Source organism: Phyllostomus hastatus, unplaced genomic scaffold (genome assembly GCF_019186645.2).
Source record: "Phyllostomus hastatus isolate PE091 unplaced genomic scaffold, TTU_PhHast_1.1 phas_contig_283, whole genome shotgun sequence".
Lineage (NCBI taxonomy): Eukaryota > Metazoa > Chordata > Mammalia > Chiroptera > Phyllostomidae > Phyllostomus > Phyllostomus hastatus.
Window position 1 is genome coordinate 18,282,874 of NW_025333833.1, and position 24,170 is coordinate 18,307,043.

Below are 24,170 nucleotides of genomic sequence, written 5' to 3' on the forward strand. Positions count from 1 at the left end.
TCTCTTATCCCTCTTAATCTCTTTTCTCCTTTCCTTCCTCTTTTGCTTGCTCCGTATCCTTTGACTGCTTGTTAATGAGATCTCGACTGATCTCGCTGGCAATTTAGACAGTGTAAGTCTGGTAGGTGGAGACCCTGCCAGGAACAGCTGACTGGTAAGCAGACATGGTGACAGCTTCAGAAGCAGACCCCCACCCCCGCAGCTGACTGATGGATGAATTACTACTGTTAGCCATCCCCTGTGGTGACGAAAAGTCCGGACTGTGCCCTCTGGGAGTGCAAGTACACCTGCAAGGCCACGGAGACTTGTTAAGCCATATTGACCCTTTTCAACTTTTTTCACTTCATGGCACACATAGACTAATTGCTAACCATTCTGCAGCTCAAAAAAAATATATTTTTGCTGACCTGACCAAAAGCTATGTATAATTTTGATTCATTCACACCAGATGGCTATTGGCTGTGTTGGCTGTTGTCACTTTTTTATTTGACAACCTACGGGAAAAGAGGTCAGTGCCCCTGACTAAAGTCAGGTATTGCACGCTTTAAAAATTCTTGCGGCACACTGATTGAAAAGTGCTGACCTGGATCAATGATTTACATGTCCATGCGAATCCATTCATTCTACAAATATTGAGCACCTACTATGTGCCAGGCACTGTTTCTAGGTAGTTGGAAAATACTAGTGAAGAACATGGACACAAATCTGTGCCTTCTTGGACATTACATTCTGGTGGAGGGAGGAAGAAAGTAAATATGATAAATAGGGATGTGATATAGTTATTTAGGAGGAGGAAAGTGTTGCAAACGCCCCCCCAAACCAACCCACCCAAAACAAACCCCCAAATCCCAGCCTATCAGTAATGGAGGGTAGGTGAGGTTGGGAGAGCTGGGGTGGGGGACAGGGAACTTGGTTGTCATTTTATTTTTTTAAATTTTCCAGTGACAGTTGACTTTGAATATTATACTAGTTTCAGGTGCATAGCACAGTGGTTAGACATTTCTGTCACTTACAAAGTGGTGCCCCCAGTAAGTCTCGTACTTCCCTGACTTGGTTGTCATTTTACAGAGGGTGCTCAGAGTCGGCCTCATGGAGGAGGTAGTATCTGGACGAAGGCTTAAAAGAGGTAAGAGAGTGAGCCTTGCAGACACTGGAGAAAGAATGGTCCAGGTGGAGAGAGCAGCTGGGGCAACAGCCTGCGACAGAAGCAGCCTGGTAATTCAGAAGCACAGCCAAGAGGCCATGTGGCTGGAGTGGAAGGAGAAAAGGGGATAGCAGTGGTCCTGTCGAGAAGTAACGAGAGGTCGTAGATGTGCGGCCTCTGTAAGGGCTTTGGCTTTGACTTTGTCTGTGATGGGGAGCAGGTACAGGGGTCTGAGCGGAAGTGGCCGTGTCCTGTTGTGTTGGCACTGGACTGCAGACCAGTAGGGAGGCTACTGCAGAAGTCTGGGGAAGAGGCTCAGGCCAGGAGGGTAGAAGTGGTCCTGGTTAGCCTTTGGAATTGCCTGATAGGTTGACATGGGGGTGTGAGAATCAGGAGTCAAGGATGACTTGGTCAGCCACTTTCCTGAGGGATAAGTTCAGATGAGCCAAGGATGGCAGATGAGCCCCGAGGACTGAGGGATCTGGAGCAGGACATGGAAGGCAGGGAGGGAGGCGAGGGTACACGGGGAGGCCGTAGTGTTGGAGCCACGCCCCTGCCTCCCCTTTAGCCCTGGCTGGGCCCTAACCCAGCCTCTAGCTCTATTTTAGGCTTCTCGTGTCTGAACAAATTGGGTTCTGAAGTTCGAAGCCTGTGCCTGGGGCCTTGCAGTCCCAGGGGCACTGGATTGCAGGGGAGTGCTCAGTGTCCGTAAGGAGTGAGGCTGACCAGGCTGCTCTTGGGTTGTGCAGAAATAACGTCCTGGGCCTGGCAGGAGCGCGTGGGGGGCCCAAACAGAGAAATTGCCATTTTCTTCCTGCGAAGGCAAGCCACTCCCTGGACTTGCCCCAGCCTGTGATGTCTGAGACACCAAAGGCTTATTTACCCGGGCTCTTGCCTCCTAACGGGGGAGGAGGAGGGGGACTTAAAGGTGAGGATCTGAGGTTGCAACACCTGCTCTTCTGCGGAGTTAACTATTAATGAGTTGTTTGTACATCGTCTTTCCTGCTGGTGGGCATAGGATGGGCAGCTCCAGGAGAGTGAAAACTGCCTGGGAGCCCTGAGTTCAGGGAGTTGGAGAAGTGGAGAGGAAGCAATCAGACAGGTGGCTGCAGAACCCTGGGGGTGGCAGCTGTGACTGTTCTCTGGGGGACATGATGAGGGTCTCTGTGTTCTTGTTGCAGATTGTGGCCCACGAAGGGAAGCTGTTGGCACTGACTCGGGCTTGTTGAGTAAAGCTAGCTTTCACTGGAATGCTCACAGGGGTCAAGACACTAACATTTGTTAGAATTTCCATCCTGCATCTAAACAGCTTGTTGTCCATGTGCTAGTTATAGCAGTTCTCCAGCCTGTCTAAATTTCTGGGGCTAAATTAGAGACCGCAGGTTAGAAATGTCCAGCTTAATCCACAAGATGCTTCATTTTCTCCTGAGGGTCCCCAAACCAATGTCTTGGACTTAACCCTCCTATTGTAGAGAGGACTTCCTGCTTAGGAGAGGCGGACAGGTCAGGATGGCTAGTTAAGAGTCTCCTTTAAATAGGAACTTTGAAGCAATGCTGTTCCCAAACGATGCCAGTGCAGGCTCTCTGGGTTATGGTATGCACTCACTGGGCGACCTTCCAGATCTCTCTAAAGGCCTCTGACCCTAACCTGGGGAAAGAGTGTCCTCTGAGACCAGCCTCTGTACCTGGACTGTTATGGTCATTTTCAGTGGCTCTCAGCCCAGTGGCCCTGAGCAGGAGCCTGCCCTGGGTCCCACAAAGAAAGCTGTGTTCCTGGGCCTGGCAGTGGGCCAGGCCAAGTGGGCCCAGTTATGCTTCGGCCTTGCCTTCCACCACTTGTGGTCAGGTCTGTTTTCTGGCCCTCCAGGCGGGCATTCCTGCCCTGCCAGGGAGAGGCTAGGAGACCAGCCCTCCTCCTAAGCTGGGGGCAGTGACTCACAGGTAGTTACCTGTCCTAGGGCTCCCTGCCAAGCCAGGGAGGGAGCTGGAGGGGAGGCATTTAGAGTTTATTTCTTATTCCCCTTAAACTTCCCTTGGGTGAGTTGGGCCTTGACCCCTCCCTGATGAGCCTTTTAAGGCTCCTCTGAATGCTGCAGGAAGTAGGGATTTTCCACTGTTATTGTTTTCCTTGGGGAAAGAGAGGGTCTGGTGCTTTCCAGGTCCTGGAGGTTTGGGTCTTCCCACCTTCCAGCCCGAGGACAGGTCTGGGGCTGTAACACCCTATATGCAAGCCCTGATCTTCTTGTCCTCTGCTTGGTTTTCTGTCCAGGTGGTCCAGGACACAAGAGGAAGCTGGTCCCTCTGAGCCTTGAGAAAACACCAAGTACAGTGCCCGTCACAAATGCCAGTGCCCTACCTGCCCTCCGAACCCTGATCTGGAACAACCATGAATATTTGCCTGGTGCTTTCGGTTTGCAGCGTTCTCCTCCACCCCACACAGCACACAAAGGCAGGTGGGCACTGCCAGGCTTGCTGCGAGGCCTCGGGGACCAGCCCACTCGCCCAGTCCTGTCCTGGGGCTGTGGGGGTGCAGTGACGGCGGATGGGCGTGCCAGCCGCCAGATTCCTGAGACCCGCCCTGCAGTGGGCTGCGCCCAGCCAGGGAGTCTCCAGAGGTGAGGCCGTTGTTTAAAAACTGGGAGCCAGGAGCGGAGACCCCCTCATTCAAGGGTGCTCTCAGGCGATCTGGAGAGAGAACAGTGGCAGCAGGGAGCCAGGTACGTTATCTGCCTTCACCCGCTTGGTGGGGGCAGGGCGGGGAGAGGGCGCTGTGCTCTGGGTGTCTGGGGCCTGGTTGCAGGGCCTCATTCTTCCTCTTCCTGAGAGCTCACCTGAAGGAGCCACCTGCAAACGCTATATTAAATGTCTGCCTCCGTTTGAATTGCCTTTTCGCATCTGATAAGTGTCTCAGCGACTTGGAAGAAAGCAAGTTCAGATCCCGGGCTGAGCACAAAGAGAAGAGGGAAGGCTGGGGTGCGGGGCCAGAGCTCTTCCAAGGCTGCTCAGAATGCCTCGCTCTGGGGGTGAGAGGGCAGAGATAGTGCAGCAGGTAAATGAGTGGGTGGGCCTCTCTCTTGGGCCACCTGCCTCCTCTCTGGGCCCCTGACACTCCTGGGAACTGATCGGAAGGAGTGATTTCAAAGCATTAGTGTGTATAATCTAAAGACAGCAGGAGAGTCCCAGTTCCCTCTCTGGCCCTGCCTTGCCAATTCCCACCCCCTACCCTAGCCAAAGGGCTTGTGGCTTGTCACTGAAGCAGAGTGAGCTTCCAGTCCGAGGCAGAGGTGGGCATTGCATTCGCAGGGCCGGCCCGCCTACCTCTCGGACCTTCGTGCATCCATCTGTGATCTCCTTTCGAATCCCTGCTCGTGGCCTCCTAGCCTTGCTCCTCCTGCATAGCCCAGCCCATCGTTAGAGACATTCTGGGTTGCTTCCAGGTCAGATACAGTCCTCACTCATTCCTTAAAGACTGCCAGGCCTCCCTATCACATTCTAACTACCTGCTGAGCCCAGAGTTGTAGCCGCCACAGCCTCACCCTCGAGGTGGCCGTCGGTGGTATTGGAGACCATACCAACGGCAGGAGAGGGCTGGCCTCCAGACCTTCAGCCACTTTCACCCACTCGCCTTTGGATCTGTGGGCTGAGCCCAGTGCTGGGAAAGGCCAGGCCTCCTCCTTGGGCAGCGACAAGGCCTCAGACCTCTCTGCAGCTCCTGTGCTGCAAAGGGCCCTGCTCCCCAAGTAGTTCTTATGACTGTTTGGGGCAGGGTCAGCCCGTCCTCCTCCTGTCCACTGTAGATGAGGGAGCTGAAGTCTGGGAGTGGATGGTATTACCCCAGGGCACCCTGTGAGTCACAGGCCAGCTGGGACAGTAGTCCAGGGCTCTGTTATTTTCCAAGCTTTTGGCTCCAAATGTACCTGTTGCTGAGAGTTGTCCTAGGTCAAGACCCTAGGTGAAGACTTCCGAAAAAAACATGATTCCAGAAGCAGAAAAGGGGCTAGTATCCCTTAGTGGTTTGTGCTGTTTTACCCAGGCTGCTTTGCTCTGCCTCAGGCGAGGTCCTCTCTGGGGATCACCCCATTGGCTGAAGATGAGACGACTCCTTCTTCTGTGGTTGGGTGAGTATCCCTTCCCATCCTTCCAGGACCTGTCACATAGGAGGGAGGTGAGAGCTGCGGGTGGGAGGACAGTTAACCAAAGTGTGAGCATTACCCGTCACCCTTCAGTCCCAGGGTCTGGAACACTTGTCTCCTGGGGATACCCATGAGGTTTCCCTGATCCTTTATGCTTTCAGGGAGGATGGTTTTCTACCTCTCTCGGGGGGCTCCCAGGTGTCTTCCAGTTCCCACCCAAGGTGGTTTCTGGTTCCCCGAGTGCCCTGGTCTTTCCTACCCTTTTACTCTTAAGGTGGTCCCAGACCCATCATGGCTTGAGTTCTTGATTTTCCAGTGAATTGTAGCGGTGCGCTCACAGAACGTGGGTCAATGTTACAGATAAATGAGCAGAGAGAATGCAGGCGTCTCCCAGTGTCCTGCAGTGGCTGGCAGCTAGCCCTCCTCTGGGCTGTAGGGGAGGAGAGTTGTGGGCTGTGTCTGGTGGCCTAGCCTGTGTCCGAAGTTTGTTTCTAGAAGCCACACATGGGAGCCACATTTCAGGATCATTCATGGATGGATGTTGGTTGCCAGTGTTTTTCCTGTTTTTTTTTTTAAATTGGGGGTTATAGAATATGAGCCAGTTTTTTAACCCAATAGCCTCAGGATTACCATAATTACTATCACCAGCGAGAGTGAGCAGGAGAGAAGGAGAGGGTCTAGTCTTGTCGATGTCTGCTTCCCTGAGGGAGGCTGGAGCGGCCCTCCAGACCCTCTTCTCTTCCAGCTGAACCCCAGCCCCCTGTGATTTCAGTCTTTCCCAGCCTCCTGTGTGCCCAGCAAGCCTGCTCCCGTGGGGCCTGCTATCCCCCTGCTGGGGACCTGCTCATTGGGCGGACCCAGTTTCTCCGAGCTTCATCCACCTGTGGACTGACCAGGCCTGAGACCTACTGCACCCAGTATGGCGAGGTAGGCCCTAGCCCCGAGGCCTCCAGGGCTGGCTGAGGTGGGCGGGGTGGGTGAGCCTGCCAGCATTCACTGGATACTTAGAGTGTGCCTGGAGGAGGCCCAGCCCCATGCACTGTGGGAGGGGAGTGTAGGGAAAGTATAAGCATGGGCAGGAGAAATGTACTCAGTAGTAGCTGAATAGCTTTTCTCTCTTTTCTCTTCCATAAAACTGGAGTCCTTTCTCAGCCTTTGGACATGGGCAGGACAGCCATTTAAGTCTCGGGGACAGGCAGTCAGATAAATATTAATCCTCTGTATGTAGAGTCTGATGTGCCATCTTTGGTGCACAAGGTCACGACTGGTGGAGCACAGGCGCTGGGACGTGTGCACGGGTTGTGTCTTGCTGGGGGCGAGCTGAGTGCCGCCACGGTTACTCTGTCGCCATCTTTGGCCAGCACTGGGGTTTGGGTGTGGACAGAGCTGGCAGGAGAGTGAATATATGATTATAGGCTGGAGTTTGCCTTTTATGCTCTGCAATTATCATGCATGAGGACCCAACTTTCTTACCTCTCAGTCTCCTTTGTCCACGTGTTTTGCCACCCCAGGCAGAGTGGGAAACACTCGCACTGTTGTGGAAGGACACAGATCAGTGAAATAAATGAGGAAGAGACTTGAGGTTAGCAAGGGGGTTCAGGGACTCAGTTGATAAGCAAGAAAACGGGCTGAGTGAATCCAGGAACTCCATCACTTGGAGCTATGGCAGTTAACATTGACAACTGATGTGTTCAAAGAGCGGTTGTGATTTTTCTTCTAGTTTTTTCTTTTTCTACATTGCCTCTGGAGCTTCTCTGTAGGAACTTTGGTTTTCTTTTTCTTTCTTTTCCGTTCAACAAGACTGGGGTCTTTCCTTGCTCCTCATGTTCACCAAGGTTGAAATCATTCAGTGTTTTTTTTTGTTTCTCAGCTGCTCAGCTCACTGGACCATTTTTCTGCCCTCAAAATACGGATTTGGATGAAGGAATGGATGAGGGTGTGGTTTCCTCTAAGTCTCTGCAGCCTTTGAGGAAAAAGAAAATTGACCGGGCGAGCAAGGGAGTGAGGGAGATTGATTGCCACGAAGGAGACTTGGGTTATCTGTCGTTTCCTCTTTCCAGACTGTCCTTGTCCTCAGGACCGTGGTGATGCATCTGATGCTGCCTCTGGGCCTCACTGCCCTTCTAGTCCCCCGTGTTCTTTTGGCAGCTTTTAGTCACAGATGGTATCACATTATGGCTTTGGAGGTGCCGAGCAGAGCTGGCTGTGGTTTCTGCATCTTACCCACTTGGATATGAGAACACTTGTTTGACAGTGTTGGGTGAAATGGCCACAGCATCAGGCGAGTCCTCCCCGGGGGCCCAGATTGCTCCACAAGCATCAGAGGACCTGGCAGTACGGAGCTTTCTGGGCAATAGAATGGTTTTAGCTGTCCCTTCGCACACACTCTCAAAATCCTGTGCCTGTGAGCCATGTTTAAACATTTCAGGGAGACCTCTGACCCCCTTTCTTAGGCTGACGTGTCTTCTGGGAGCGGAATCGAGGAAAGGTCAGAAACCCTTGTGCTGGGCCGTCCCCTCGGCCCCAGCGCCTGTCTAGACAGCTTCTTCCTCTGGGCCTGGGGTTTTGGACTTCACCCTAGTCTGCCCTCTGCCTTTCTTGGATGCTCCAGGGAGCCTACTGCCTTCCCTGCTTGCGAGTCGCCCCTCGAGAGCAAAACAGAGTGCTTGCAAAAGAGAAGTCTAAACAAAGCTCAGCTATTGTGTTGCTATGCAAGTTGAGAAGCATTGGCTCTTTTTTGCTTTCTCCATAAGGGGGAGTACATCTATAGACGTTCTTGGAAAGAGTAGAGGATAGGGCATCTTGAGTGCTGGGTGTAACCCCAGGTCTGCCACTCATTTGTGGTGTGATCAGATATTGCCCCTCTCTAAGTCTCAGAGAATTTCCTCTTCTCTGAGTGAGTGTAAGATGGAATGGTCTCTAGGGTCACTCCTTGCTCTAACTTTCCTTGGGAGTGAGCTGACTTCCAAGGACCAGCTTCTCTCCCCCTATCCACCTCCCGTCTTGTCTGATTTCTCTTTCCCTCTCCCTTACCTGTCTCGTCTAGAGGCCATGGGTCGCCAGCAGTGAGCATGCACACTAAAGGTGCAGATGCTCCCTCCGATGGAAGGGCCCTGAGCCCTCACTGGGTGCAGCTATGGCTGGGTGATGAAGATTAGGAATCCAGATTTAACTGTGTTAAGTTTATTTTATTATTAAATATGATAGCAGCTGTAATTTCTTAAGCACACATTATGCATCCTAAGAGTTTTATATAAATTATCTCAGTTAATTTTCACAGTACACCATGAGTGGCTCTTGTTATCCCTGGGAGCTATTGGGAGGGTAGGTGCTGGGACCCCAGACTTCTGATGGAAACACAGAGGTGTTGAGTTTTCTGAGTTAGAGACGGGAGGGTGTACTGGCCAGCCCCACCTGAAAATGAGAGTGGCGTGATACAGAGCTGCATTGCTTGTGTCTCCCCCTCCCTCTTTCCACTCACCCTTTCTGTCAACCCCCACCCCCATATGTACACCTTCCTTAGGTCAAAGCCTCTGGTCAGTGCCTCTGTTCTATTTCTGTACAGGGGTGACATTTTGAGCCCTGAGCTCAGTTCAAGATCACCCAGCACCTGCTGCTGGCCTACTGATGTGGCACAGGTGCAAGTACCATGGAGATTATGACCTTGGACATTTTGTAATTCTCACTCCCCATCCCCAGCCCCAGGGAAACCCAGTGGAATGGGGTTGTAGGAGCCATTGGGGCCCTTTCCAGTTCCAAAATTGTCTGTCCCAGCTTCCAATCTCAGACTGTGTCTCCTTTCTTTCTGGGCCATCTTAGCCGGTTGACATGTCACCTACTCTGCCTAATTTTATCTTAGCAGTTAAGCCCTATTGGCCTTGAGGATTAGCTTTGGTGGGTTTGGGGTCCACATTGCAACCCTTTCAATGGACATAGAACTTGGCCAGCTTTGCCTTGTGGCACTCCTCCCCACCCCATTCGAGGCCTTCCTACCCTGTCTACCCATCAGCTGTCTGGGCTTGTGCCCAGGCAGTTTATTACCTAAATAGCCTGGCACTGCAGTCCCCTCCTGTCCCCATGTTCTTTTTCTTCCAGCTTCTAGATAACCTCTGGGTAGCCTCACTGCACCATTGTCCTCTGAAGCTCAAGCATGAGGGAACATGTCTGTGATGTGTCCCTACCATTGTTCTCTTCTACGCTTTCTCTGAGCCTCAGTGCCTCGTTTGAAAACTGGGCGTAATGATAGCACTCACCACAATAAATTGTGGGCCATCTAAAACAGGAATCCCCGCTCCCCAGGCTGTGGACCGGTACTGGTCCTTGCCCTGTCAGGAACTGGGCCGCACAGCAGGAGGTAAGTGGCAGGTGAGCTATCGAAGCTCCACTGGTATCACTGCCTGAGCTCCACCTCCTGCCTGCCCCTCACCTTCTGTGGAAAAATGTCTTCCATGAAACCGGTCCCTGCTGCCAAAAAAGGTTGGGGACCTCCGGTCTAAAAGAATGAGCCACATGACCACTGGCATGGTGTTTGGAAGATGCTAAATGTTTCATGTCCTTCCCCACCCACCTCCGGGACCTGTGTCAACATGCAGGGACCACCCCATCTGTGAATGACAGTCCCGGGCATCTTTCCCCTGATCAGGACACACATTCACATACTACTGAAACCCACCTTTGGGCCATCCCACTCTCTGCCTCCAAGGTGACTGCCGCCAGCCTGATTGGCAGTGTGCTGGTAGAGAATGTGGAGACAGTCATGGCTAGGAAAGTCACCCAACTAGTCACCCACTCTAGTTCTGGTCCTGGCGCTGACACTTAGACTAGAAATGTGACCTTACAAAGGTGTTGGCTTCTCTCTAGACCACCATTTCCTCTTTTATGAAATGAAAGAGTTGGGTTAGTCAACCTTTACCTTTGTTCAGCTCTAATATCTCTGCCAGCTTCTTGGAGATGGCTGGGCTGTGTGTGGCCTTGAGGATCTGCCATGGTCTTTCTCAGGTGAGCACTGGTGGGGGCTTAGCCATGCATGACCTTTGGTCATCTCTGAGCTGGTGCACGCTCCCCAGGAACCAGCGGGCTTTACCTGGAAGCTTTCCAGCCCTGTTTCTGCTCCTGACAGTGTCTCCTCCAGTGTTGTGTCTGCTCCCCCAGTGCTTTATTTATCCCCCAACACCCTGCCTTGGTGGGGAAAAAGTTAATTACCCAGCTGCTTTAATAACAGTCTTACACAGTGCATTCCTCAGGTTAATTAGCTGTGTAAACTAAACAGCTGTCATTTTTTATCTCTTGGAAATAAGCTGAGGGGCAGTAGCCAGTTGACTTCCCCTTCTCCCTAACACACATACCGAGACACTTGCACATGCATGTGAGTGCACCCACACCCACGTGCACACACCCCAACAAGGACTGTCTTCCTTTAATGACTCTGTTTTCTTGACCTTTGGCATGGCTAATGTGTAGGCAGAGGGCATGTCCATGGAGGTCTTGAGATCCTCATCCTCCATGCTCTCAGAGGGCTCTCAGACTGTCTCTGAGCAAAATATCTGCTATTCTGCTTCCCAGGAGGTCTCTGTGGGTCTGAAACTCTCAAAGCTCTTACCACTGGGGATTCACTCTTTGGGGTGAAGCATTGTTCATTTCCTCATTTAAAATGCAAACGCCCTTGGGAAAGGCATTTTATCAACCTATTAGGTCTCAGCAAGGGTTTGCTCATGAGAGAATCAGCTGTGGCTTTTGCAAAGGGTCACAAGAGAGTAAGACCCAGGACGAGTGAGTTTTGAGAGGATAGAAGAAAATGGAGAAGGACATTGAGGAAGAGAGTTGTTACCAGAGGGAAACAAAACTTGGGTTGGTGGCCTGTGAGATTCCTGGGTCCTAGCCGTGGTGGGTTGCGGAGTGAGGTGTGTGGAGCTAAAAGGAGAGGTGTGGGGGAAGGTGTGGTGGGAAGGCCTGGATACAAGTCTGGGTGGCCTCACAGACCTGCTGACATGTCTTTGTACCCCATTGCTCCTTCGGTTCAGGCCCCTAGAAGTTTCTGGGCAATTTCTTGTAGACCTACCTTGTTTTTCTGTTATCAAGGACTGTAGGGACCATTGTCACTGGTAGAACCTGCAGAAGTCCAGGCACACAAACCACCTCTCTGCACTCAGTTCTAGGGGACCCTTGTTCTGTAGAGGTCTGGGCTGAGGCAGAGGCTAGCCTTCCCAGGACAGAAGAGAAAGAGCATCTTGACAACCAATTTTGGCCCCCGAAATTCTCCATGGTTGCCAACTGGCCACTCTGCCCCTTGAATCAGAACAGGACAAGAAGGTTTGGAGGCAGGTAGCCTAGGACAGAAATCCAGGCTTCCTCCCTTCCTAGCTCTGTGGACATGGGCACATTTCTCAACTTCTCTAAGACTTGCCTTCCCAATCTGTGAAATGAGGCTACCCACCATTTCATCTAAGGTACCCACCCCAGAGGTTTTGGAAGGATGAAATGGGGTAACACCTGATGGTGCTCAGGAGAGAGCGTGGTGCAGTGTAATTTCTGGATGTGTGGTATACATCGTCTCTACAATCAGCCTCAGAAAGTGACCTTTCTGAATTTAGTTTGGGTGGAGATAGGGTGGTGTAGAATTAAGGCTTTGGTCAAAATGTACCTCATAGCACTGAGACAGTCCTCCCACCCAACACCCCAGCATAGCCTAATTTTTGACCTTTGCTGGCCATATCCATTGATATGGATATGGTGAAGCTTGTGGGTCCCAGGGAGAACTAACGAGGTCTTGATGACCAAAGGCCTTAAGGGCCCTTTCTGCCCCTGTCCACTTTGCTGGGGAGAGTTTTTCTCCATTATGGACCCTGGCCAAAGGCTTATGTTTCTCTGGCTTCCTTTGCATTCTTGTTTGGAGTGTCTAACTTCTGAGCTGATAAGCTGGATGGAGAATTCTAAGAGCATGTTAGAGCAAGAAGGAACTTTATTATCTCATCCCACCCCTGCATTTTGCCAATAAGGAAGCTGAAGTGGAAGAAATGTCTTTTCTTTCAGAGAGCTAATTTTTTTTTGTCCTTGACTTTCTTTCTTTGGGCCCTGACTGCCAGCCATGACCTTGACTGTAGCTCTATAGCTCCTTACATTGATACAGGTGGCCTCTGGCTTGCTCCTGGGAGGGACCTGGGCCATGTCTAATCAGTGCCTATTTTTCTGTTTTCCCCCAGAATTCATTCTGTTTCCTGCAGAGACAGAGCTTTGATTTGCATTGCCTTCCTTTATCTACCCCTCTCCACTGTGATTAAGGCTCGTGCTGGCTCTTGCTCTTTCCTTTGCCCTCCCTGAGTACTCAGGGTGGGGGTGGGGGTATTCTGGCCAGACTGAGTTGAGATTCTGGAAGGCTCCAGGATAAGGGAGGAGGCTGAGCCTTTTCAGATGGAGAGCAAACAGGAGCCAAACTGGCTGGAGGCCTGTCAGGCTGGATTGATAATAATGCTGTGTCTCTGAGGTAGCGCAGCCAGGGCAGTGCTGGCCAAATGACCCCAGAGAGGGAACAGCTGCAGCTGAGAGCTTCCATCACTGGGCGAGGCAGAGGCATGAAGCACATACCAGGGGAACAGCCTCGCCTTGAGAATCTCACACACACACACACTCATATACATCCTACATAGAATACATAGCATACAAGAATAAAATAGAGATGGAAACTGAGGGCCAAAGAGAAAGAAGAAACCAGCAGCTTGTCTTTATGTGGGCTTTTGCCATGAGCTGTTCTATTTCAGGCCACTGTCCTGCTAGCTAGTAGACAAGTAGAACTACTTAAAATACCTGCCCTAAGCTTGCTGGCTGAGCCTGCCTCTGAGGATTGAGATCCAGCCCTCCTTTAGCTGTGTCACGGTGGCAAGCAGCACGTAGTTTCAAGTGTGGGGGCCATCTGATCCCTCACCGGTGCTGCACACGTGGAAGGAAGGTGGAGAGGGCGTGAGCACCCCAGGCTGTGAGGACGGGGGAGGAGGCAGGGGACAAGCCCACACTGAACAGCTGGGATGTTTTTACTTTGTTTTACTTTACAGTAATGTCTGTTTTCCTGAGTATAAAACTTAATATCTATCCAAAGTATGAAAGTCTTAAACTGCAAAAAATTTACAAAGTTGGAGGAAAAGTTACCTGTAATCCCATTTCCCAGAGGTAATAGGTTAATTGCATGCAGGTGCAATTTTTTATAGGTTAAACTGGGTGAATATCAGCAATTTTATAATATTGGTATATTTCCTTCCTCACATTTTTCTATTTCTTGAAAAATATATTTTTCAGATCATGATGTATTTACAAGTTTATTCCCAGCTTCTTTTCATAAAACATTATACTATAAGCATTTTCCCTATATCTCTCTAGGCAGCATTTTTTATTAGTTACATAATATTCTATCAATTGAAAATATCAAGGGCACATTCCCCGTCCCAGGCTTTGCTGTTCTAGCTCCTGTGTTCCTTGGCCTAAGGAAGGAAGGAGCCTCATTTGTGGCATTCTCATGGCCAGGGCGTAGCCTGGGATCAGCTCCCAGCAGGGCTGGGGAGACAGCTCTGGTGACAGGCCGCCGGAAGACGGCTGGCTCCTGTTTCTCCGTGGGACATGTGCTGAGTGCAGACAGAGGATGGGGAGTAGCGAAGTTTGCCCCTGAGAGGCTGGGTAGAGTGGGGAGAAGGGCATTCTCTCTGCCAGAGACCAAAATAGGGTCCTGGAGGAGAGTCAGATTCCAGCAAGAGGCTTCTCTTGCCCAGAAAGGATTATTTCAAGTATATTTATTTCACTGCTGACAGATCTGCAGTCTCTGTGTTAACTGAGCAGGGTCCACCTGAGATGCCGGCTTTCTCTCCAAGGTGTTTTCTCTGCCTTAGCCTCCCCCACGGTCACCTTCAGGGTCATAGCAGGCCTTTGGGTGAGACAGAAATTGTTCCTTTTGACCATACTTCCCATGGTGGCTGTGTACCCAGCTGGTTTCTAGTGGAAATGAGAGGGTGACAGGAAGGGAGTGGGGGTGGGGGGGAAGACAGAGAGAGACAGAGAGAGAGAGAGAGAGAGAGGAGGGAAGGGTCCTTCTCTGCTTCTGGTGCTGAAACCCCCCATCAATCAATAGGAAAGTCACAGAGCCACTGTGAGCCTCAGCCTTCTCATATGTAAGATAGGCATCATGCTCCTCACCACAAGGGGTTGTTGTGGGGCTTAAATAAGTTACTGCTCTGGGACTCCTAGTGCAGTACCTGGCACGTGGTGCCGGGTTCCATCTCTCACTATTTCTGTTTTCTTACCTCCTCACTGCCCCCCTTCCTGAGTGCAGGAAGGAGTGTCTAGTAATGTAACGCTAATGAAAGTGTTGACACTGTTGAGCATTTACTATTCACTCAACAAATATTTATTGAGGGCCTACTATGTGCCAGTTACTTTTCCAAGCACTGGGAATACAGTGGTAAAGGACAGGAAGTTCTGTCTTCATGGAGTATGCATCCATTCTACCGGGGGGAGGAAGACAATAAACAATTACTGTAAGCAAACAGATAGATGACGAGCACATAGTATATCAAGTGGAGACATGCACTATGAAGAAAAATGTGGCAGGGCAAGGAGTGGACAGGGACAAAGATGGGCAGGGGCAGTGGGTGCTGCCGTATGCAGGGCACGCGTGCCAGCCATCATTGGAGTATCAAACATCCAAGACTTCCTGTTTAAAAAAGCACCTGGGGACTTGAAAAGGACAGCTCCAAGCACCAGGGTGGTGACAGGTCTCTGACTTTGCAGGTTGGAGGTCAGAGCCGGAAGGGGGTGGAAGCAGAGGCTCAGAGAGCCGGGAGAGCTGCATCGCTGTTCCAAGCGCTATCAGCTGTGGAGAGGAAAGATGGTGCTGGGCAAGGACTTTTTAAAACTAAGCCACAGGCTTGGCATATTAATTAACTCAATCCCCCAAAGGGATGGAGTTACCCCCCTTTGGGGGATTGAGTTAATCAGTTCCGCAGATAATCGCCTTGTTAGCTTATCACCTTCCCTGGGCAGGGCAGAGGGTCAGGAGGCACAAGCCCTCAGAGACGGAGGCTTAGGGGAAAGCACAGGCATGGGGTGTGAGGACGAACAGTTATTTCTACCCAGAAGGACCAGCAGGTCAGGGCGGTTCTCACCCAAGCCTTGCCTCTGCTTAAGGGTAGATTTGGAGCCCTCTGCCCAGTGCTCTTTACACTGGGCACAAGGTTTGGGACCATGGTTACTCAGAGAAAACAATTTTATGTGTGTTGCTGGGGGCACGCTTGGACATGGTTATGCTGCCTCTGTGGGGTGTGCGTACATGCATGTACATGTACATACATACATGCAACTAAAAGAACCAGGGCCATGTTTTCTGGCCATGTGCTTTTTCTCGGCAATCTCTACCCACCTGTGGAGCCCATGGTGTTCAGTTCTGTCTCTTGTCTCGCTCCAGCACATGAGCAAGGAGCCGTCGTCCTCAGCCCCAGGGCTGCATGCTTTCCTGGCCTTGGGACTGCCTGACTACAGAGTCCTATTAGACTGGGGACCCCAGGATTCTCTCCTGTGGGTAGAGAACGCCAAACAGGATCCTCAAGTCCCAGACAGCAGGGTTGGAAGGCCTTAGAGATGATGTCAATGTTACCAGAATGTTGGCTTCCTGACTTGAGAGCCTTTTTGTTCACTACTCTAACCCCCGAGGCCAGAGCAGGTCTCACGCATGGTACAAGCTGACACGTCGGTTTCTGGTGAATGATTAAATGACTCTTCCAACCTCCACTCAGTTTACAGAGGAGAAAACTGAGCCCAGAGTGTGAGTTGACAAAGCTAGGACTGGAGCCCCCAAATTCCCTTCCGTTTGGCTGTCCCCTCTTCAGAAGCGCAGTTTTCCCCAGGCTGCCAGGCCTAAGTGAGATGAGACATAAAACTCTGTGGCCTGCATTTAGCACGTACATAGTAGGTGCTAAATGAAGATGCTTTTCCTTTCCTTTTTCCCCCTTGGCACGGTTTTCAAGTTTCTCTTGGAGGCAACGTCATGTACCAGAGATTTTTTTCCTGCTACCTCGGACCTCTTTCCCAATCCTGACATCTATTTACTATTCACTTAGCTACATCCTAGGGTGGACACAGAGGAATTAAATTAAAAGATGACCAATATCCATGCTTTAAGAGGTGAATCCCTCCAAGCGTATTGGTGAAATCAGCAGATCCCTGTGGGGAGGGTTTGCATGGAGGGAATGTCTGGGGCTCTCTGGATACAAGGGGAGAACTCCGTCTGGACCCCACCCCTGACTCTGCTGTCTCCCTACCCCCGCAGTGGCAGATGAAGTGCTGCAAGTGCGACTCCAGGTTGCGTCACAATTACAACAGTCACCGAGTGGAGAATGTGGTTTCGTCTTCGGGCCCCACGCGCTGGTGGCAGTCACAGAACGGTAAAGGCCTGCCACCTCTAGGGGGTCTAGCTTGTGGAGGGAAGCCTCCACAAGCTAGAGGGAAGCCTCCACAAGCTTGTGGAGGGAAGTGGTGGGGGTGGCTAGAGGGTGCCTGGGCACTCTTTGGGTTTCCCAGGCGCTTCTTGTGGCTCTGGAGTGTGGTGGGTGACAAGCAGAACCTTGGTCTCCAGATTTGAGGCCTTTCAGATGGTACAGGTATTCCACTCCACCCACCCACAATGGGCGTGTTGGGAGAATTGAGTTGTGGGAGCAGGTCTGCGTTGAATAGACAAGTTGAAACCCTTTAAGGCATCAGGAGCATCACATCACGATGGGTAGGAAGTCTGGCCCCCACTGATAGGGTCTTGAGTAGATAACATAGGTAGAAACATGCTGGTGCCATGTCTCCCCAGAGGGAGCTTGGGGGTCAAGTTCGAGGATGTCTGACTTCCTAGAGCTGGTGAGGTCCAGGCCTTCTTCAGGCTGGGAAGGTGGCAATTCTCTGGTCTGAGGTTCCTACTTTTCGTCCTTCTAGACGTGAACCCTGTCTCTCTGCAGCTGGATTTGGACAGGAGATTCCAGCTTCGAGACATCACAGTGGACTTTAAGGTGCGCTTCCTGAGGACGGCAAGGGCTAGGAGCGGGGACTCTGGGTGGTGTGGGCTGACTCATGGGAAGCCGAGTTCTTGTCTGCCTGGGCTGGGGAGCTGGCACCACACGCTGGGTGGGCCCCCTCCTCCAGGCTGGGTGACACTTACCCTGAGACTCTGTAATGGTGACAGTAGAGGCCCCGCTCTGGGAGAACAGTGGCACCTCCAGGCTCCCTGTCTTTGCCGTGCGGTGGTTATGTACCCACTTCCTCTTTGCCTCCTCGCCCTCAACACGTCTACCTGATTCAGCTCAGCCAAGTACCAGTTCTCCTGGGCCTGTCACTTGTACATTGTGTATTCTCAGTATTCTCTGCTTTAATAGGTTTGCGGATGACGCTGAGTTTAACAAACAGCTGAGAATTGGCCCATTGGTCCACACGAAGATGTGTTTTTGGAGCAGCCCTTCTGGTGGGCTCCTGCTCATTCAGTGCTCTTATTCCCCAGAGCACTTTTGGATCTGCCTTTAAGAGTGGCCTCCCAACAGATGCTCCTCTTGGAGGGAGCACTTTTATTCGCTTGTGACCAGTCATTTTTTTCTTTGTTTCAGGGAGTTAATTTCTACAGAAATAGTCAAATATTTAAGGATGACGTTTGGTTATTAAGATTAGATGGTCAGGAAGGGTGATACCATTTTCAGGAGTTAAAATGAGCTGGGAATAAAAAGCAATAGAACCAAATTTCTTAGGTTAGCACCAACTTCTAAGGTGACAGCTTTGAAGGGTGACATTCATCTGGATAGATACCATTATTTCATTGTTTTATTATCACTCCTCATTTGTGGATTCGTCCATTCTTGCTACGGACGTATAGAACACTGATTATATGTGGGGTTTGCTGTCAGATGTCAGGATTTGAAGATGCATAAAGCTACATCATGATGCTCAAGTTGCCTGAGTATACGCAGGGAAGACACTTTGGCCACTCAGGCCTCGCCTTGTCTGCATCTCTGCAGGGCCGCATGCCCGCCGGGATGCTGATCGAGCGCTCCTCAGACTTTGGTAAGACCTGGCACGTGTACCAGTATCTGGCTGCTGACTGCTCGTCTGCCTTTCCCCGAGTCCACCAGGGCCAGCCTCAGAGTTGGCAGGACGCTCGGTGCCGGTCTCTGCCCCCGAGGACGAACGCGCACCAGGATGGGGGCAAGGTAAGTGGAAGAGACCCTGAAAGTGTAGCCATGGAGAGGTATCTGACTTTGCCTCACTCACACCTTCACCGGGACACTTGAGAAGAGATGAGAACAGCCTCAGGCAGCGCTCTTTGATGTCTTCCCTGAGCTCTGCACCCTCCAGACATTTGCGGCTTGTCCTCTCGGCTGCCCAGGAAGGGTATTTCAGAGACACGTTGAGTATCCTGCATGACCCAGCCCTGCCCTCTGCCATGGTTGCCTCCCACACAGCTCTTTGGCCTGCCCCCCTGGTGGAGAGGGTCCAGCTGACTTTGAGATGGCTACTTAGAGTCAAGTGAGCAAATGACACACATTTAATTTAATCTCTGACTTTGCTTAGGTAGGGTTTAACAGGAGAACGAACCTTTCCATTTAATCCATTCATCTAGCCTCATCCTTGCCCTTGAGGACAGTCAGGTATAAGCCACAGCTCCAGATCACTTAAACTTGAACCCTGAACTAGAAATGAGAACCCACCTCTAGAAACAGCTCAGAATGCTTCTCCCTGAATCCTCCTACCCAGAGTCAAATTCTTTCATTTCTTTCATAACTGCTCTCCCCACTGTTGGCAAGAGGCCGTTTGTTCTTTCTCCGGCCCGGACTCAGGCAAGCCCTGGGAGCTACTCTCATGGGCCCAGTGCTTCGAGGGCCGCCTTGCCAGTAGATGGCACAGCTCTCTCCTCAGCTGTTCAGCTGCTCCTTGGTCATAATCACATCCAGATCCACGAGGGCCACATTCTCCAGAGCCCAGACCAGAACACAGGATTTTTTCCTGATGTGTGGAAGGCTGATGTGAAAACTGTTCTTTGGGATGTGAGATAAAGTCACATCCAATAGATGATTGTTATTGAAAAGAAAAAGCGTAGTTGAAATTGGGGTCTGAAGGTTGGCAGTCACCACATCCACGCATCTCTGGGCTCTGGGTCCTGTTATTCATCCTGGGTTTTGGAAAAGTAGTATTCCCTAAGCCCTTTTTTGTATATTATATATCTTCCTGTAATTTCTGACCCAAGGAAATCAGCTGTTCTTGGGACGGCTGCATGTTTAACGGAGAGGAGAGATGGTACGCACACACTCACACACTCGTTCAGGGCCCAGGGGTCATCTCGCTCTCTGAGGGCTGTTGGTAGCCTCACACCCATGGTGGTCTCAGATTCCAGGTCAGAAGGACCTTGGTGTAGCAAGGCAGGGTACTGAATGGAAAGGAGGCTTCTGGGCTTGGGAACACGTGAGGGTCACCTCCCCCTCAGTGCCTCCCTCTTCTTTCTCTCTATAGATCCAGCTTAACCTTATGGATTTAGCCTCTAGGATTCCAGCAACTCAAAGTCAAAAAATTCAAGGTCAGTGTGGCTGTCCCCCTAGCCTTTTGGGATTGTGGGTGGGAAACAGAACAGGGTTGGAACCCAGTTCATGAAAGTTTCCTGGTCTTTCGTATTTCTGACCACATGGATGGATTGAATACTTACTTGCCTGTTTACCTAATGAGGGTACCATGGTAGCCCCAGAGACGCAAAAGGCCCGAGTTGGAGTATTTGTGTGTGTGTGTCTTTTTGGCCTTAGAGGGTTGAGGATGGGGAGGACGGCCCAGGGGATGATCTTGAGAAGGCAGGGAAGAAGGGATGGTAAAGCCAGAATTCCTTCCCTTTCCCACCCTGCCCTTGGAAACTCTGTTAGCCTCTAATGTACTTTCTTTATTGTCTGTTCCCACTCCCTCCCTTCCTGTGTTTGCCCCTCTCAGAGCTGGGGGAGATCACAAACTTGAGAATCAACTTCACCAGGCTGGCCCCTGTACCCCAGAGGGGCCACCTTCCCCCCAGTGCCTACTATGCAGTGTCCCAGCTACGTCTGCAAGGGAGCTGCTTCTGCCACGGCCACGCTAACCGCTGCGCCCCCGAGCCCGGAGCCTCTGCAGGCCCCTCCACCACTGTGAAGGTGACAGTCTAGGGTGGGAAGGGCGTGCAGTGGAAGGGGTGAGACCAGCACAACTAAGGACATCTGTGAGGCTCCCCTAAAGCAGGGTGGGCACTAAATTTAAGTCTGATTATCATTTCAAAGATCAGACATTTGTAGCACTTCCTTAGATCTGATTATGGTATTTTTCAGTTGCACGTAAGACGTGAGTGGGTGTTGGGGGAGCGTAAGACAGTCTTCTCAACCTTGGCTACACATGATAATTTCCTGGGGAGTGAAAAATATTACCCAGACCTTTATTGTTTTAAAGCTTTGAGGTGATTCTAATGTACTGCCAGGGTTGAGAGCTCCTGGTTTGCTCCTGGTTTGGGGACTGCATAGTCCCATCTAGTGGTGAGAGATAGGGCAGGGTGAGAGAACAGAGTCTAACACATGCTAAGTGTGCCCTGGACCAGCCGAGCTGGACCATCAAGGGTGGTGGTAGGCGGGGTGAGAGGCTCCAGCCTATCCAGCAGCCCAGGGGCTTTCGCTATGAAACCACATTTGAGAAGCGCTAGCAGAGGAGAACCCTGGGCCCAGAAGCAGAGGAAGCTGTCGTTTCATTGTTCTGGGGCTTCAGCTCTATTAACACACGGTAGCATGCTGTTTGCCCTGTCCATACATGGGTGTCGAATATTCATGTAACATAGCCCGAGAAGGAAATACAGGTGAAATGAACATCAGTCAGCTTTATTCTTTTCACTTTCGGGCCAGCTCTTGCCCTGGGCTGCAGAGGAGGCCAGGAGGAGACCAGCCCCTCCGTGGGCTGGGGCCCATAGATAAAGGACCAGAGCAGAGAGGCCTGTGAATGTGAGGGATACAAAGTGCAGTGGGCTGGAGCACAGGGAGAGGGCACACCCAGCCCCCGCGGCTTTTAAATCAGGCTGCACGAAGGAGTCGCCACTTTATAAAGTACTGATGCCTGGCCCTTGCCCCTGAGATTTTGATTGGATTGGGCCTGTTGTTGGTATTCCTTTAAAAAGCTCCCCATATGATTCTGAGGCACATTCAGGGTTGAAATCCATGGAAGCAGAGGAAGCGGAGAGGCCTGTGAGGGGGGTGCCGTTGTGGCTAGCAGGGTTTGGGTGGTGAATAGGGAGAGGGGTGTTCCAGACAGAAAGAAGGATGTCAGTAAAGGCAAAAGGAGAGGAAGGTAGGGCTTGTGGAGGTTGCTTCTCCAAAGCCCAGCCTGGTTGTGCTGTCAGGAGGGAGCGGGACATGAGATGGGACGAACTTACAGGTCCTTGAATGCCAGGCTGAGGGTGTTGGCCTTAATTTGGAAGACAATTAGCATGCAACAGTTATTCTATTTTTATACCCTAGTGAGTCTAGTAACAATTCATCATGCAGTCCATTAGCCAAACAACCTCAGTTGTAGACTGTTGGAATATAAATCTAGAGGGCCCCGAAGAATTTAGAATCAAGTTGACCAGCCAGGGTGTCTGAGTCCCTTCCGGGTGCTGCTTGCACTGGGCATCATGGGAGTGTCCAAGCACAGGGAGTGACCTTGTGAAAATCTAGCTAGAGGAGCAGTGCAGAAACGCACACACGCACAGGCACATGAGCGGTGTCACCGGGGTTGAGCGAAGGCTGGAGGAGCTGGGATCTGAGCTGGACCCTGAGTGGTAGGGGAGAGGGCCAAAGGGGAGAGGGCAGGTCCACCCTGGGCCATTCCTTTGATAATCACTACTGATGGCCGATGGCCGATGTCCGATGGCCCCTGTCCTAGGTCCACGACGTCTGCGTCTGCCAGCACAACACCGCCGGCCCCAACTGTGAACGCTGTGCACCCTTCTACAACAACCGGCCCTGGAGACCCGCGGAGGACCAGGACCCACACGAGTGCCAAAGTATGACTGAGTGGGGTGCTGGCCCCTCTGGGCCTCAGTGACCTCTCCTGGGACATCGAGGATGCATTCTTTATTATTTAAACTGAATCTTAGTTGTACCCCTGCAGTTTAAGCTCTTCTTGTTCCGTGGGGATGAAGACAGTATTTGGGTTGCATCCTCCCTCTGCCTCCCCATCCTTCTCTGCAGCCGGGTCTGCAGAGACCGAGGCTTTGTTCATGCTTGGATGCCACACGGTTTCTTCTCGCAGGTCCTTCCTCTTCTGGCCCCTTCCCTTGCCTTATCCTGTGCAGGACGTGTCTGGTTTCCTACTCGCACTGGTTCCCTTGAGTCAGGGCCTTTCTCTGCCCAAATGAGGGAAATGGGGGTCCCCAGCCCAGAGAGAGGTCATGGTGGCAATGGGGAAGAGGTGGGGTGGACCATTCACAGAACTCTCTTTTTGGCCCAACATGGCCATTATTCTTGGGTTAGCTCCCACACTTGAAGTCAGGAGGCCGGAATTCTCACTCTATTCTGCTTTTTTACTTGCCATACAACATCAAATAAATTACACAAGTCTCCCTGGGCCTCAGTCTCCCCATTTCCCAGGCCCGAGCATATCGCAGAGTTGTGAGATGCCAATGAGGCAGTGGGGGGTGTGAGGGGGTCTGCGCCTCGTGGACGGCAAAGGCGCCGGTCTGACGGCAGCCCCGGGAACTCCTTTTCCAGGATGTGACTGCAACGGCCACTCAGAGACATGTCACTTCGACCCAGCTGTGTTTGCCAACAGCCAGGGGGCCCACGGAGGGGTGTGTGACAACTGCCGGGACCACACGGAGGGCAGGAACTGTGAGCGGTGTCAGCTGCACTATTTCCGGAACCGGCGCCCCGGTGCTCCCATTGAGGAGACCTGTATCCGTGAGTAGGGGCTCCCCAGGGTGCCATCTGTCTGTTCCTCCCCATCTGCTCTGGACACAACAGAGCACATGTCCCCGGGGACACACAAGCCCTCAGGAGGACTTGTGGGCCGTTGTTTTAACTTAGCTGTGCACTTCTAAGCAAATCGCCTGGACCATTAATCAATCAGTGAAGTGATCGTCGTGTGATCCCTACTTTGGGCAAAGGAAAGAGAAAAGTAAATGTAAGATGCAGTGCCTGTTGCCAGGAGACCCACACACTGTTTGGTACCACAAACCCCACACACAGGAGAAAGAAGGGCAAAGACCTCTGTCTTTACGTGTTATTGCCTTTGCAAGTGGGAGTGTGGTTTGCTGCGCAGTTTTCTATTTTCCCCAAATGCTGAGAATTCCTCCATGGCAGAGATTGAATCTCGTATCCTCAGGCCCTAGCACAAGAGCAAGCAAATAACTGATGCCCACAGGATGCTGATTGAATAGACATGCATGTAAAGCGATGGAACACTCAGGCGTGACCTGACATGTCCACAAGGCCCAGGGGCTCACACAGGGAAGAGCGACTTGACGGAAGCCGTTGGGTTCAGGCGGGGTTCCTCAGGAAAGGCGTCCTAGGTGCAGAGTCCATGTTTTGAAAGGCACGTAAGGGAAAGAGGTCCAGATGGGGTGGGGGGAGAAAGCTGGATCACTTCCTGTTGATATTACTTGTTTATGGAAAGAGCAAGAAAAACTTGAGTTTGACTTCTGTGTCCAGCACTTTCTGGCTGTGTGGCCTGAGTAGGTCCTTCACCGTCTCTGAGCCTCAGTCTCCTCACCTGCACGAGACAGACAATTACTTTCATCTTTTAAGGTTACCATGAAGATTGCTTAGGGCAACGTGCAAGAGTGCCCATAATCACACATAGACAGGAAATAATATGATGGAGCTTGTATGGCACTTACCATGTGCCAAGCCCTGTTCCCTGCTACG

General features: G+C 51.5%; 1 protein-coding gene across 2 annotated transcripts in view; it reads left to right on the forward strand.

Moving 5' to 3' along the window:
* The window catches only part of LAMB3 (laminin subunit beta 3), a 57,154-nt gene that overhangs the window by 18,713 nt on the left and 14,271 nt on the right, over positions 1-24,170 (forward strand). The window contains exons 2-11 of one of the 2 annotated variants that reach the window (XM_045838740.1): positions 3,414-3,861; positions 5,198-5,262; positions 6,050-6,204; positions 16,580-16,694; positions 17,230-17,303; positions 18,297-18,488; positions 19,786-19,849; positions 20,248-20,441; positions 22,189-22,309; positions 23,016-23,204. In XM_045838740.1, the coding sequence (XP_045694696.1) occupies positions 5,235-5,262; positions 6,050-6,204; positions 16,580-16,694; positions 17,230-17,303; positions 18,297-18,488; positions 19,786-19,849; positions 20,248-20,441; positions 22,189-22,309; positions 23,016-23,204 (1,132 nt within the window). In that variant the 5' untranslated portion in view covers positions 3,414-3,861; positions 5,198-5,234. Of the gene's footprint in view, positions 1-3,413; positions 3,862-5,177; positions 5,263-6,049; positions 6,205-16,579; positions 16,695-17,229; positions 17,304-18,296; positions 18,489-19,785; positions 19,850-20,247; positions 20,442-22,188; positions 22,310-23,015; positions 23,205-24,170 lie in introns of those variants that run through there. The other variant, XM_045838741.1, reaches the window with a different exon arrangement.